This window comes from Sarcophilus harrisii, chromosome 3 (assembly GCF_902635505.1).
Source record: "Sarcophilus harrisii chromosome 3, mSarHar1.11, whole genome shotgun sequence".
NCBI classification, from domain to species: domain Eukaryota; kingdom Metazoa; phylum Chordata; class Mammalia; order Dasyuromorphia; family Dasyuridae; genus Sarcophilus; species Sarcophilus harrisii.
Genome location: NC_045428.1, coordinates 275446903 through 275464108, shown reverse-complemented (window position 1 = coordinate 275464108; position 17206 = coordinate 275446903). Strand labels below are relative to the sequence as shown.

Sequence of the window (17206 nt, the reverse complement as noted above, 5' to 3'; positions counted from 1 at the left end):
CAAATTAAGAGTAACTCTGAAGTTCTCTCTCCCACTCATCAGATTGACAAAGATGACAGGAAAGAAAATGACAGTTCTTGGAGAGGATCCAGGAAAAGAAAATTGCACAATTAGGGAAGCTGTAAATTGGTCTTACATTTCTGGAAGTCAGTTTTGAAGTGTGAGCACCAAATTGTGCATATCTTTGGATCTAGTAATACCACTATTAGGAATATAACATCCCAAGAAGATTAAATAAAAAGAAAATGGACTATGGCTACAAGCCCATTTAGAACTCATCATTGATACCAAACCATCAATAACAACTGTGAATAAACTGCCACTATTGGAGTAGACAAAGACTTTAGCTGAAGAAGCAGGGCACTGGGAGGGAGAGACCACCATCTCAAACTACCTTGACTACCATCTCCCCTTATATGCTAATGAAGATAATCCAGGACTCATAATCCCCAAAATTTAGCAGTAACTGTTTTTCCCAGAAGACTGCCCCTCCTTCCAACTCGACCCTTTATAGCCATCACTTAGGGGAGCAACCTTTGTGAAGAAGCGTTTGTATTTGATGATTAAACTGGGTCAAGCCAAAAACAGTTTACATATATATACTAAGGGTATCTTTTTTTTAACCAAACCTTAGAAAGCATTCACTGAAATACCTTAAAATAGGATGATTAGGGCAGCAAAGTGGGGGTAGATTGTTTGTATTGCAGAGGCTTTGATGAGGTTAATTTATGTCAAACCCTGATCTTCCCAAAGTATATTCTCTGATACTGTGGTTAGAAGGTCATAGATTCCCAAAACACTTCATTTTTTTGAAGACTGATTCTTTTCTGACTTCAGGAATATGGGATAAGAATAAAGTGAGAATGTGAGGATTATTTTACTACTTCTCAGAGGATGCAGAGGTTTTTCTCAAGGAACCCAAAGAAAAGACAGGTTTCATGTCTTTAACTTTACCCAATAACGAGAGACATATAAGACACAAATCTGAGAGATACACAAAAAGATGGCTATTTTTTCTTTGATCCCTCTTGAATTACTTTAGAAAAGATCTAAAATGTATTACAAAGCTCTTGGGCTCTTTTGTGATTATTTACTCTGGGAATGGCTATTAACAGAGATATATTTCTCTCCTTTGCCTGGTGGTCTTTGCTAAGATATAAATTAAAATAGATGATCCTTAGAGGTCAAAGAAATAGGATCAACGTAGTGCAGTGATGGAAAGGTTTATAAATACTGTGTTGGTGAGAATATGCCAAAATTAAGATATGAAAATCTAAAATTGATTATTCAAAGAGAAATCATTATCTCAGATTTTTTTCAGATTTGTTGATATGGATAGCAATTGTTTTTGAGAAGTTTCATTCCTTGAACAAGGGGGATGCAGGAACTAGACAGATTGTAGAACTGGCATACTTTGGTCATATTAATGAGTAGAATCTATATTCTTTCCTTTCTTCTCCCCCATTGGATGGTCCATTGATGTTATTTTGTCTTTTCTCCTGGGAAATGGAGCTGATTATGTCATTCACTAATGGTTCAAATAAATGAATCCACTTCCTCAATAATATATGGTCTGATGTCATTTAAATATCATACAGTTTCTATATTTTGTACTCTCTGGGGTCTAGTATTGGAGTCAAAAAAAGCCATATGAAAAAATACTCTATCATGATTAGAGAAATACACATTTAAAACTACTATGAGATAGCATCTCATACCTATAAGATTGGCTTTTTAAATGATAAAAGGGGAAAATGACAAATGTTGGAGGGTATATGGAAAAATTGGAACACTAATAAACAATAGGTGAAACTGTAAAGTGATCTAAATCATTTTGAAGAGCCATCTGGAATTATGCCCATATACTTTTTGATCCACCAATATCTTTATTAAATTTGTTTCCCAAAGTGATTAAGGAAAAAGGAAAAGAACCTATCTGTTCTAAAATATTTATAACAGCTCTTTTTGTAGTAGCAAAGAACTGGAAGTCGAAAGAATGAGCATTAACTGGAGAATGGCTAAACAAATTGTAGTATATGATTATAATGGAATACTTCTGTGCTGTAAGAAATGAACCATTTGATTTGAGAAAAAAATTAAAGATTTGCATGAAATGAGTTAATGAAATGACTGTAATTGAGTATTATACTTAAACTATAAGGGAACTATGAAGGAAGATACTATTCCCTCCAGACAAAGAGCTGATAGAAGTGTGCAAAGTGTATGTGTGTGTGTATGCACGCAGAGAGAGAAAATGTTTTACATGTGCTCTCTGTGTGTAACACACACACAGAAATGGTGGCCTTCTCTAGGGCAAGAGGAAGGAAAGAACACAGTTCACAACTTAAAATAACAAAATAATTTTTAAAAGACTTTATTGTGTAACCCATACTGTGGATTGATGAACCAAACGTTTTCACTCATTAAAATCTTGGTCTAAATTGCAGGCCAAAATGTGATTTTTTGAAGCTTTGTCTTTGCTCCAATGACTGACCCAGATGAGTTTTTTCTTTGCCTTTTTTTTTATCTTCTGTCACTCAAGTGTCTTCTGCAATTCTTTTTCACACGTTTCCCATGATGAAATTACCTTAATATCTCTCGGTTCCTAAGTGATCCCAGTTCCATCCCAACTCTTCTAACAGATTGCCCCCTTTGTACACTTATTTTCAACCACCTCTTGTCTACTGGTTCACTTTCTACTGCCTACAACAACTATATCCATGTCTCCCCCACTCAAAAAAATCAACAAACTCTGAAGTTCTTTTCCATTGTCACCCTACATTTCTTCTACCCTTTGTAGATAAAATCCCCCAAAAGACCATCTATTATATATACTTTCTTGCTATTCTCTTCTAACCTGTTATAATCCAGCTTCCCACCTTATCATTCCACCAAAACTGCTCTCTTTAAAGTTACCAATGATCTTTTGTCAAGTTTTTTCTCAGTCCTCAATCTTGTTCTCTCAGTAGCCTTTGACACTGTTGATCACTCTCTCCTCTATATTTCTTCTTCCTGGATTTTTGGAACACTAATTTCTTCTAATTCATTTCATATCATACTATTCCTTCTTAGTTTCCTTTGCTGGATCCTCATCTAAATTATGCCTTCTATCTATAAGTGTCTTTTAGGCTTCTGTGCTGGCTATCATATCTTCTCGTCCCCCTCTATATTATTTCAACTTGGTGATATCATCTCCCATGTATTTACTTATCTTTATGCTGATGATTCTCAAATCCAACTGTTTGGCATTTAAAGCTTTCTTCATAGCTTACCTCATATCTTTCCAGTCTACTTACACCTTTCTCCCTGTCACGTACCTCTTTGATTCTGTGACCCTGTCCTCCTAACTATCCCACAAATAAGACAGAACTCTTGGCTCTGAACAGTTTTCTCTGTCTTCCATACCTAGAATTTTCTTCCTTTTCAATTCTACCTATTTTCTAGCTTCCCCTAAGTGCCAACTAAAATCCCATTTTTTTACAGGAAGGCTTTTCCAACCCCACTAAATTCTAGTGCCTTCTATTAATTTATTTGCCATTTATATAAATATATACCATGTTGATAATATGTAATATATGACTATATGTATATGTATATATATATATATATATATATATATATATATATATATATATATATATATATTGTTAGTAACATTTACTTTGCTTCTTGCATCCCCTATTAGATTGTGACATCTCTGAGGGGACTAATTTTTTTTATCTCCCTTTGTATCCCCAGTACTCAGCATAATGCCCAACAAATAGTTTAATAAATGTTTATGGGTTGAAAATTGGTCAATGTGGCCGTCTTAACAACGGTTGGCTTGATCTCGGTGAAACTACCAGTTGAGATGTGCCCTCTGCCATAATATGATGCTTGAGATCTGGAGAAACCTCAGCCTCATCCTATTGGTTGGTGTCTGGTGAAGGTACATCATGGAGGTGAGATGATGATAATGGTCCAAACACATCCTTCCACTTATCAGGTCTTAGTGGAAGTTTTATCATGTGAACAAGACATGAAAGGAGGCTTACCACAATGGCCATGGCATGGGGAATGATCTGTGGCTTTGATCTGGACTTCAAGGTCTAGTGACGGTATCTCTTTTTTCCTGGGAAAGTGTTGGGGACCTGATGACCATGCAACGCTGACTCTTTTTCTGGAGAAGAATTGAGGCGGAAAGAGCATCGTGAACATGGCTCTGTGGTTTTGCCATAGAGATTGGTTTGCGATGAAAGCACAGCAATGGTTTTGGAGTAGAGCTGAGAATATGATGAGTTCAAATCTGAAGTCTTGACCTGTTGGTTCAGGTCTGAGGTTGTCACAGATTTAACCTTATCCCCATAGTCAAGACATGGCAATGGTGTTAATGTGGCCTTGTTTGAGTGGTTCAGGTTGAGTATATCCCACACTTGGAGTTTGTGACTCAGCAAAGCTTCATCCTGGTGACCATGGCATATTAATGGTTCATTAACCTGGGAGTAAGGATCAAATGGAGCTTCAAACCAGTTTTCATTAATTGGTGTGGGTGTGGGTGTGGGATATAGGTTGAAGTATGACTGGTCCTGTTCAACCTTAGGAAACTTGTTAGTCTCAAAAGACTTTTTTGTCCAGGAATCCCCATGGTTTTGGCTCTGATCCCCATGGTTAAGACTGAGTAAAGGTGCTCCACTTTGTTCTAAGGATGGCAAAGACAAAGGGATTCCCTTAGCCTCATGCTCATGGTATATTGTGGGCAAATGGCGCTTCTGAGGTATGAATACTTTAGACACCTTAAGACTGTCAGGATAGGTTATTAGCATAGTCATTTTCTGGTTGTTAAGGCCAGGTAGCTGCCTAGTTGTTTTCCTGGATTGTGATGGTGCAAATGTGCTTCTTTGATCTAGACAGGATGGGATTCTGGCTTGATTAAAGTGGGGCATCTGCTCAACTCTGGACCAGTGATGATCTTTCAATAATGATGAAATCTGATGATGGGAAGATGGTGACTTTGACTGGACTTTTGGATTAAAGTCTCTTGCACGAGACAGGACCTCAACTGTTGATGAAAATATTAAGTGAGGATAAAGAACTGCATTACACTTATAGCATGTATGGGAAAGGGAACTGTGGAACATGTACAAGAATATAACAGATCTAATAATTATAATGGCTTATATTTGTACAATGACTTACAAAAATACTATTACAAACATTACCTTTTATCATACAGACAACAAACTATGAAGTAGTTATGGAAAGAATTATTGTCCATTTTATAGGTGAGAAAATAGACACAGAGAAGTTAAAACAGCTTGGGTCATAGAAAATCAAGTACCGGAAACATAAAAATAGGGAAATCAATATTTACAGAGGTCAATTTACCAAAGACTATGATGCATAGATAGAATTAGAAATCACATCTTTGGACTTTTGGAATAGTAATCTCTCTACCAGATCATGCTGATTTTGAGCATGCAAATGAATGCAGGATCAAATGGATGAGATCCACAAAGAATAAAAAGGGTATAAATTCATAAAGAGGCAAGAATAAGCAAAGATGTAATGGGACCACATTTGAAACATTTGGAAATGAGTTCTCACCTTTTGGTAAAAGCCTTTTCTTTTTCCCCATTCACTTCCTGAGAGTTTTCTTTAAGAAAATAACATGTTAACAAACTTCAGAATTAAAATTATTCCATAAACATTAGCAAAATAACCAAACATTTGCAATAACCAAAAAAACTAATAACGAGTTTTGCTCAGTTTGATATATTTTCTTTTAACATGAATTTACAATGTCAATATGAAACTCAGTATGTTCTTGGATATCCCTTTAATTTGGACCAACATTCTCACAACTAAAAAAATCAGGGAAGCATGGCATTGGCCCCTGCTGTTTGGTGGCACAGTAGATAAAGTGTCAAGCCTGGAGTTAGGAAAATTCCTATTTATCAGTTCAAATTTGGCCTCACAGACACTTTATAGCTATGTGATCCTAGGCACATCACTTAACCCTGTTTTGCTTTAGGTTCCTCATCTGTAAAATGAGTTGGATTAAGAAATGACAAGTACTCTTGTATGCTTGCCAAGCAAAGATTCAGAGGTAGGTTAAGCCTTGTATCTTTTCCAAGAAAACCCTAAATAGGGGGATTCATGAAAAAATCACATATGACAGAAAAAAGACTCAAGATCAACAACAAAGCCTCAGTATATATTGGTCTTTACCTTGTTATAATTTATTCTATAATAGTGACAAAACAATTTAGATGAAGGACTATATGATTAAGAATAGCATTGCTAATTATTCATATTAGGAGAAATATTGAAGCTTTACCAAAGTTTAAAACATCAGGTTGTAATTTGAGTTGTCAATATTCTTAATTTCCAGACATACAAGCATGTAGATGCAGTAGGCAGAACCCATGCCTAATGTCAGAAAGATCTGGGTCCAAATTCAACCTCAATTTACCAATTGAAAGACACTGGAATAGTCACCTAACCTCTGATTACCTCAGTTTCTTCACTTATAAAATTTATGCTAATAAAAGAAACTTGCCATTAAAGATTCTTGTGAGTGTTAAATGAAATAATATTTGTAAATTGTATAGCACAGTATCTGACACATTGCAGGGGCTCTATGAACAGGGTTTTGTTTGTTTGTTTGTTTGTTTTTTCGTTTCTAAGGGTGTTTTAATTCAATCTTCCATCATAAATTTCCCAAGACTAATTCTTATTTAATTTTGCAAAATCATGCCAACACAGGATTAACCAATCCCCCAACTAAAACTTTTTGCTTTTAAGTTAATTGTTTGTGGGATACTACCTTGAACAACTAGAAAATTACTGGAAGTCTGAGAATTAATAGTTCAGACCTTTAGAACATAGAGGTTTCCCCTAGTTTACACTGAGATGAGTCATTGTGACAATTATGTCTTTATGCTACACAGTTACCTTGTCTAGTCTGATTCTAAGTCTAGCAAGCTTTCCTAGTCCAGAGAAACTAAGTAAGAGAAGAAAAAGTTCTTAGCAGAAATGAAGCAATTGTAAAAATAATTCAGAAAAGTGGCATTCTTGGCAGAACACTTCTAAAAAAAATCAGTCTTTAGTTCTAAAGTATTTTTTGACTCATATTAAGGACGGCTAAGTTTATTATTTCATTGTAAACCTTCTAGGAGGGCAATACTGTTGTATTAAGGGTACTAGATTTTGAAAAAAGCAAAAGAACAAAAACCTGGGGTTTGAATCCAAACTCAACTAATAACTGTCTATGCCAAATAATTTGGGCAAGTTTACTCCCCATCTCTGGATCTGTTTCTTTAACTGTAAATCCCTAGAGGATCAATTACATGACCCCAAATTCCCTTAGATCTCAGAATCTACTATCCCATGAATCAGTCAGGCCTGGTCTACCTGCAACGGGATGTCTCAATCATTTCTATAGTTAATTCATGTAAGGGAGATAGCTTTAGAAGATTAACCTTGCCTGCTATATATGCTTCTCTGCAGGCACACAAAAAGCCTTGACTTATAACTACACAAAACAGAATATCTTTACCAGCTGTCTAATCTTTATGGCCTTTCAGGATGCTTCAGCATCTCTTGGAAAATTAACCAATCAATAAGCATTTATTAAGCACTTTGTGCTAGATACTGTTAATTACTCTCAAGCAGCCCACATTCCAGTAAGGGAAACAATATGGACATAAGGAGATATATACAAGGCATGTAAACAGTAAATAAAGTAGAGCATTACAGGTATGTGGAAGCTAGAGTGGCACAGAGAGGAAATGGAGCAGCATGAGGAACAACAAATAGGCCAACAGAATTAGATCATGGAGTGGAATAATAGGTACATAAAACGAATGAAAAAACAGAAAAGGGGCCCCAATTATGAAGAGCTTTAACTGTCATCTAGAGGGCCACTGGAATTTAGAAAGTAGGGCAATTATGTGATCAGGACTTTGCCATGCAATGATAGTTTTGGCAGATGAATACAGAATGTATTGGAGTGGGGAAAGCTGCAGGTCAGAGGTAGGTATGCCTGAAGTAGGGCTCTGTGTAAGAACAAATGTGAGGATGTACCTAAGAGATGCTATGAAGGTAAAAACAGGATGGAGGGCATATTGGATATGTGAGCTGAGTGATAAAGAGTAGGTGATATCACCAAGGCTATGAATTTGAATGACTAGAAGGATTTTCGTGCCTTTGAAAGCAATAGGAATTTGAAAGAGAGCTGGAATTTAGGGGGAAAAATATTGAGTCGCCTTTTGGACATGCTGAGTTTTAAATACTTCACTTCTACATATTAAGACAAATTTTTGTTAGAGAAAGAGTTTGGGCAAGAAACTCAGAATGGACCTATAGATCTAGGAATAGGCTGAATAGAGATGAAATTGTGGATGAATATTGAGTAGTTGACCAAGAGAAAACATAAAAACCTAGAAAAAGTATGTATCCAGGAAGAGAAAGTGAATTAATAGGGTCAGATTTTACAGAAAGTTGATAAGCAGTGAGGATGGAGAAAGAAAGGTCATTTGGTGATTGAGATCAATGATTATTTTGGAGAAAGTAGTTTCAGTTGAATAATGAGGTTGGAAGTCAGAGTAAGGAGGATTTAAAAGAGAATAAAAATAAATAAATACACAGAAGGCATATGATTTGAAGAGATATAGGACAGTGGACTGTGCCAGAGTTAGATATAACTACTGTGAATTGCTAATAAGGAAGGTTGGATCTAGAAAAAGTTCTTTAAAGTATGGGGGAAATTAAGAAATATTTGAAGGCAGGAAAGGAACCATTAGATAGACACTGAAATTGATGGGGAGCTGATATGTTATGAGAATGGAAAGGGATGTGCTGATCATGGGCATATATAGAATGCTAGGCTTTGACTAGGAGAAGAGCCATCTTTTCATCAGAAACTAATGAAGACCTAGTGAGGTATACTATCCTGAAGTATGAGGTAAGAGAAGGATCAGAAAAAGAAGTTCTCAATAAATAATCTTAATTTTTAAGGGAAGTTTGAGGCAAGGCAGGCTTGTTTTTAGAAAGTTGCTATGGTAAGGGGAATAGAGAATAAAATATAGAGGAATATAATCAGTTTATTGTGAGGATTTAGTTGGAATTAGATAACAATTTTGTGACTTTTTCCAGCTCCATGACATAGGATTAAGGAAGTAGATGATGGAAGTGATTCAGGATTGGGATCTGGCAAGGTGTAAATTACAGCAAGACAAAGACAGGGGACATGAGAATAAGATGGAGGGGATTTGAGAGTAAAATATATTGGAGAAATGCTGAATTCATTCACCAAGGGGATGAGATATGAAAGGGAAGAATATGTAACCAGAGCAGGTGTAATGGCCTAGGAAAATCCTGAGGCATGTCACAATGAATGTAAAAGAATAAAATTATATACTGAAGTCCATGAGAGATAGAATGATGAAAAGAATATGATCAGATAAATGTAATTTTGGAGTTCTTGAATTATAAATTCTTATAGGTGATAATCAAGGGTTTGATTTTTTATTTATATCTGAGGTTCAGTAGAATAGGAGGTCATAGGAGATGAGTAAACTGAAGATATAAAAAGATTATTTGAAAGAATATCAAACAAGTTTGTTGAAGACAACTAAAGTATGAGAACAGGAAGTGGTGTGGAGAGGGGGCTTCTGAGTAAGCCATAACTCATTAAGAAAGGAAGAGCAATGTCTCTAGGGAATGAGGAATATCAGGGCCACAAAGATATAGATTCAGGTGATAAATTTGAATAGTGTAAACTTCAAGAGGGAAAAGATGCTGAGTGAATGATGGGAAGATTTTATGAAAGGGCAATGGAAATCCAGGAATATTCCAGGGGTTTGAGAGAAAACAGAATCAGTTCTGTTGGCCAAGGTGGTGTCATCTGGGGGATTCAGAAGATAGAAGAAGTATCAAAGAAAATGTTCTAAAAGAGGAAGTGTGTTAATTTTTGAGTGGGTGTTCCAGGGAGCATATTGGAAAGTATAGATCTAAAGTGAGCTATTGTGGACATCAGGTAAAGGATGAGAATAAGAGAACATTCAGTTACTGTTGGGACAGCACATTTGTTCTTTGATAATCAAATTTCTTGAAGGACAAGGATAGAGAAAATAAGAGTAGGAAGAATATAGTAAACATTGGAAAATGCATCTAGGGAGAATATTTGTGGATAGGAAGAGGTCTCTAATTCAGTTGATTATAAGATTCAGTATCTGCCCAGGGTTCATGTACTGTGAGGAAATCTATCCAAATGGTGAACCATTAAAATGAATTATCTGCCATGCTCTTAAGGCCATTTGGGGGAAAAAAGGAATTACTTTCTGAGGGGTCCAGCAATGACCAGATTATATAAATAACTAGCCAAAAAGGTGGTAGGCTCCAGGTCAATGCTTGCTTATTATTACTTGCACAAGTCATTTAACCTCTTTTCTCCAGTTCCTCTCTTATAAATGGGGATAAGAATAGTACATATTCCTCAGGCTTCTTGTGAGGATCAAATAAGGTAGTTTTTATAAACTCTTAGCACTGTGTCTAGTGCCTTCTACTCCCACATTCCTCCCTGTCCTTTACCTTTACCTTAGGTCTGAGAACTGTGATCAAATCAACAATCCCATTGCCTTCTGAAAAGGGCATGTCAGTGCACCTACTGATTCACCCTCTCTGACTTCCAAAATCAAAATAACTTTTGCTGGCCACCAGTAGCTTCTGTGTATTGCTTCCTCCTTTTAGAATACAAGTTTTCTGAGGACAAGGACTTTTTGCATTTGTAAAACCATTCCTTAGCACAGTCCTTGCTTCTTTTTTATAATAGATTATAAGGAGCCATTTTGGGTGGAAGGGTCTAGATTTGAGTTAATTCCTATAAGGAATTCCCAATGACGCATATCAGCAAGTTTCCTGCAATTTATAGGCTTTCAGAATCTGCTATAACATCAGAGTGGAAAGGATTTAACTAGGGTCATACCATATGTGTCAGAGACCAGATTATTAAACCTTTCTCTGAATCCACCATGTGGTAATAATACCTTATTTTATCAAAATATTACCCTTGAAAACTAATTAATGGTTTAAATTATGGTAGAGCCTGCTTAACTCTCTAAGCCAAAGTCCACAAAATTTTCCATTCTTAGGGATCAATTTGGGAGACGCTCTGGCCTAGCTTTGCAGTTCTGAGTCTGAAGGGTACTGAGGAATGTGGCTACTAGAATGATTAATGTAGTCACTCTCTGTTCTCCCACTTTGAGCCTTGGTTCTCCCTACTTTTTAATCTCCTATACTCAGACTCAAGAAAAAGCTGAACACATTTGTCCCCAGGGAATTCTGGTAACCTGACCCCTTTTATCCATTATTTTGGCCTTAGTTTCAAAGGGCATTTCTCACCAGTTAGAACTTCAGGAATAACAGGAAATACTTGTATTTCAGATGTTTCTAAGATTCAAAATTCCAGATCCACTTCTACTTTAGGACCGTGGTTAAGGATGCATCAATCCTGAAGAGCAGACCTAGTTCTGATGAATAAAAATCAGAGTTAAAGCAAATAAGTAAATATATATATATATGTATATAGTATACAGAAGAATGTCACTCTCTTCCCAAAGGACTATATCCTGGGGATGAAGAGAAAGCTATATGTGTATCCTCAGAGACTACCTCTATCAGACACTGTACCTCCAGACATCTCTCTCCAATAAGAAATCTGAAGTCATTATGACAACATAGAGCACCAGCTCATCATTGCTCAGGGAGACTACCTCTATCAGACACTGTACCTCCAGACATCTCTCTCCAATAAGAAATCTGAAGTCATTATGACAACATAGAGCACCAGCTCATCATTGCTCAGAGGAGCAACCCTAACCACTGTATCATGGACTCAGAAATAATCTTGTCCCGGGCACTTTGCTGTTACACAGAGGAACAACCCAAACTCATAAGCACTTCAGTCCTTTCAACAAAGATTTTCCCCCCTAACTAATGCTGGTTCAACAATCAAAACAAATAATGAATAGCAAAGAAACTCTTTTATCAAGATCATAACAGAACAGAAATCAGAGATGGCATATATAGAATAACATGTGACAATTGAATGAAGAAGCTCACCTATTAGGAGTGAGGTAATTCAGAAAAATTCAGAAAAAAAGAGAAAGTCCTTTGTCTCACCCAATGGGAAATTTCCTGAAATCTTTAGTGTAACAAGCTGAAGATAGGGACATAATGGAGACTGACACCTTCTCTCACATCACCCCAGAGTCTTCTTTTAGCAATCTGAAGTAGAATTGGTCTCCTCCATCTTCCTTCTTGAAGCTGGAAGGCAGAAGCACCTTATACAACTTGGAATTTGAAGAGTTCCAATGAAGACTGAAGAAAACTGAAACTTTCCTGCTCTCCAGTTCTTGGCAATTCCACCTTGCCCCTCATGGAGGTTAGGGCTTTCATTTCCACCAATGAGTAGAGAGTCCCATACCAATGAGCTTTGGGATAGGGTTTACATTCCTCCTCTGATCTGGGTCAGGTACAAAACCTGTAAATAAACACAACAATTATGATTTTTCTGGCATTTCAGGCAATTGACCTTTAGTACTACTGAAACCAAAATAAAATAAATGCACATTATCAATACATGCAATAAACATGGCACTATACAGAGCATTACTTGGGAGGATACTACAGAGACAACATGCCTAACTACATATAAGACCTAACAGATGCACATTTCAGAAATGCATACATATTCATAGTATGTAGTAATCAAAAGCAATAAGTATAGCAAAGGAAAAAAAAGCAAAGTTAATTATTACAATATCAGTAGACCTATATGTAAAGTATAATTCCACTATAACCATTAGCATATATGCAAATAGATTAATTCATTACTAGAGCATGAACATAGTATAAAACAGTTTAATAAATATCACAGCAAAATAAAACACATGCAGTAATTCACATATATAGCAATAAACATACTGTTACGTACAAGGCACATTTCACATGGGTATTCTCTAGTATTACACGATGTATAATCTAGAGATATATCTATCTATAGCTTCAGCTGTATCATCATAACTCAGCCTAGTAACTAATATAATAGGCCTGGTTCTCTTGTCACTGATTGATCTCTCTAATATTTTTCCCCCCTGAGGAAATTGGGGTTAAGTGATTTGCCCAGAGTCACACAGTTAGCAAGTGTTAAGTCTGAAGCCAGATTAGAAATCAGGTCCTCTTGACTTCAGGGCTGGTACTCTATCCATTGCACCAACTAGCTGCCTCTGCTATCTCTAATCTTAAACCATAGTAGTTGGTATGAGCCTGATGATCATCAGAATCATCACATCTTCATCTGGGCAGGTAGCTATTTCAGGTCAGTTCTAATCCCTGTAATACACACAATTTCCTACACTTTCTTTGCCAATACTCGGACGAAAATGTTTTTGCACAAGTTCCTTTTTCTCAAACTTTTCCCAGGTGAATGTCCTCATTTTTTTTCTACCTTCTCATTAAAAAGTTCAACTAATAATATCACTACATCACATTCTTTGGGGTTGTTTTGGAAACAGGCAAGTTTCTCAGTCTTTCAATAATTTTGTATCATTAGTTGTCCAACCATTAGCCCCTGAAAAGATGAAAGCAAGGTTTTTCTTGCTTTCTTCAGGCATAGGGATCTGATAGTATCAACTATACAAGTTCAAGATTCCCAACCACTGGCTATCTAGCAGAATACTCAGGGCATCTTGTACCCTGGCATAATATATGCCAGATCATTTTATTTAGTTCAAAGTTCAGTAAGCAACACAGATCTGTATCTTTACATTTTTCTTAGATCTTACAATAGAAGATGCATAAGGGCTGATGGATTTACTTTGGGATGTTTTCTAAGATTTTCCATCATAGACAGAGGAATTCTCATTTATCATTCTCTGAATAGCCTAGAATTAGTGAGTTGTATTCTGTAGGTTGCACATCAAGCAGATCTCACATCGCATGCAATGAGAACAGGCCTATCCTCTCACTGAGTTCTAGCCTCAAATTATCCTTCCACTGTGGTGGTCCTAAAGAATCTCCAAAGTCAAATAATGTAAGATCTAGCACAAAGAATAGTTGGGGCTGCTATAGTATTCACTAAGCCCTTTTGCCTTTAGCCTCTTGTAGAACCTTGCAGAACATACATGGATTGTCAAAGTGTTCAGGTATGAAACCCAGCTTATCATTGATAGTATCCTATTAGAATTTTGAAGGAGGGGAGAATTAGTTTCAATGAATGTTGAGTGTTGGAGAGTCCAGTCATACCAGAGTGAGGGTTTCAACTTTCTATTAATACCAACAACTTTGTCAAATTTCAATCTCATCTGATTGTATCACAGATAGTCATTATCACTCATAGCATCATGTTCAAGTTCTGTCTGTTATACCCAAATATGTCATAAAAGATGAGAAAACTTACAATTCTTAAAAGTTGTACCATTAATAGTATAGATGGAAGAAATATACATAAAGAATATGAGTATAAGGTGAATTTGAGGGAATGATATAAAAGAAAATTAAAAGATGAGAAAGAGGAGTATACTGGGAGAAGAAAGGAGGGAGAAGTAGAATGGGATAAATTATTTCACATAAAGGAGTGAAATAATTAGTAAAGTGAAGGAGAAGATGAGAGGGTAGGCTATGGGCATCACTTGAACATTATTCACATCAATAATGGCTCATAGAGGAAATAATTACATAGTCATTTGAATACAGAAATCTACCTTACCAAAGTAGAAGTAAATTTAAAAAGATTAAGTAAAGGGAGGAGGGGAATTGACAGAAAGGATGGCAGATTATGGGAGATAGTAGACAGAAATAAAACACTGGTAAGAGGAAAAGGGTGAAAGGACAGAGGACAAACAGGAGGGGAAAATAGAATATAGGGAAATACACATGTAGTAATCATAACTGTGAATGTGAATGGGATGAACTCTCCCATTAAAACAGGAGAGGATAGCAGAATAGATCAAAAACCACAATCCTACAATATGTTGTTTGCAAGAAAGATACTTGAAACAGAAACACACATACAGAGTAAAGGTAAGGAGCTGAAGCAGAATTTATTATACTTCAGTATAAGTAAAAAAGCAAGGATATCAATCTTGATCTCAGACAAAATAAAAGCAAAATAAATATTTGAAAGAGATAAGGAAGGAAACTACATCTTTCTAAAAGATACCATAGACAATGAGGCAATATCAATACTAAACATATATGCATCAAGTGATATTGGATGCACATTATTTTTTATTTAAATTTGACTTTGTGTTTTTTAAAGTTTTATGTTTATATTCATTTATGGGTAAGTTCACATTCACATTATTTTTCCCCCTCAATAGTATTTTATTTTTTCCAATTACACATATAGTTTTCAACATTCATTTTTGTAAGACTGTGTTTCAAATATTTCTCACTCTCCCCATCCCTTTACTCCCCTTTATTTTTTCCAATTACACATATAGTTTTCAACATTCATTTTTGTAAGACTGTGTTTCAAATATTTCTCACTCTCCCCATCCCTTTACTCCCCCCTCAAGATAGCAAGCAATCTTAAATAGGTTAAGCATGTACAATACTTTTAAACATATTTCCATATTTGTTATAGTGTAGCATTCAATTTATTGAAGAAGATAAATGAGTTACTGTCCCCTCTCAAAACTCAAAAAATCTGAAAAAGAATAAATATGAAAGAAAATAAGAACATAAGTAGAATATTTTAAAATTTATATATGCAGACCTTTGAGGAAGACTGAATAGGATCAAAAAGGCAGTATATGGCACCTCCACAAAAACTGATCAGGTAATAAGGCATAAAAACCAGAACACAAAATGCAAAATAGAAGAAATATTAAATGTATTATTTTCAGATCATAATGCAATAAAAATTATATTCCACACAGGGCAACTGAAAGACACAATAAAAATTAATTGTAAATTAAGTAAATCAATTCTAAAGAGTAAGTGGGTCAAAGAACAAATCATAAAAAAAATTATTGCATTAAAGAGAATTGAGGCAACATAACAAAATTTCTGAGATTCAGCCAAAGGAATACTTAAGGAAAATTTTAATTTCTCTAAATTCTTATTTTTCTGATTATATATGTACACTTTTTTAAAATTCACATTTCTTTATGAATCATGTTGGAAGAAAAAAATCAGAAAAAAGGGAAAAACCATGAGGAAAAAAAAAAACAGAAGAAAAAGATTAAAAAGTGAACATAGCATGTGTTCATTTACATTTAGTCTCCATAGTTCTCTCTCTGAATGCAGATGGAGTTTTCTATCCAAAATTTATTGGAATTGCCTTAAATCTCTGAACCACTGAAAATTAAGTTGCATAATTTTACTATTACTATGTACAATATATTCCTGGTTCTGCTTGATTCACTCAGCATCAGTTCATGTCAATTTTTCAGGACTTTCTAAAATCACCTTGTTCATTATTTTTTCTAGAGCAATATTATTCCATTACTTTCATCCACAACTGGTTCAGCCATTCTTCAATTGATGGACATCTAGTTATTTTCCAATTTTTTGCTACCACAAAAAAGAGCTACTACAAATATTTTGCACATGTGTGTTCTTTTTTCCTTTTTTATGATTTCCTTGGGATACATTCTGGGTCAAAGGGATGAAGAGTTTTACAGCACTTTGGGCATACTTCCAGATTGCTCTCCAAAATGGTTGGATCATTTCACAACTCCTGGCATACAACTGGGCAAACCAGCTGCTAATTATTGCTTTAATGATGCATTAGTGTCCTACTTTTCTCATATCTCCTCCAACATTTATTATTATCTTTCCCTATCATCTTAGTCAGTCTGAGAGATGTGAGGTGGTACCTCAGAGTTCTTTGAATTTGCATTTTCTTTAATCAATAGTTATTTATAACATTTTTTCATATGACTATAGATGGCTTTAATTTCATCATCTGAAAACTGTTCATATCCTTTGACAATTAATTGGGGAATGACTTGTGTTCTTATAAATTTGACACAGTTCTTTATATATTTTAGAAATGAGACCTTTATCAGAAATACTGTAAATTTTTCCCCATCTTTGTACTTCCTTTTAATCTTTAACCTTTTTAATTTCATGTAATTAAAATTGTCCATTTTGCATTTCATAATATTTTCTAGCTCTATTTTGGTCTTAAATTACTCCCTTCTCCAAAGGCATGTTA

At 35.4% G+C, this 17206-nt stretch overlaps 1 protein-coding gene across 1 annotated transcript in view; it reads right to left on the bottom strand.

The window, feature by feature from the left end:
* Window positions 1–3650: 3650 nt before the first annotated feature.
* Window positions 3651–17206, bottom strand: part of LOC116422356 — a 33671-nt gene continuing 20115 nt past the window's right edge. Inside the window, exons 2-5 of the mRNA XM_031959541.1 lie at window positions 12163–12523; window positions 11383–11510; window positions 5584–5632; window positions 3651–5038 (exon numbers count right to left, since the gene is read on the bottom strand). Of these exons, the coding sequence (XP_031815401.1) occupies window positions 4089–5038; window positions 5584–5614 (981 nt within the window). The 5' untranslated portion in view covers window positions 5615–5632; window positions 11383–11510; window positions 12163–12523 and the 3' untranslated portion in view covers window positions 3651–4088. The remainder of the gene's footprint in view (window positions 5039–5583; window positions 5633–11382; window positions 11511–12162; window positions 12524–17206) is intronic.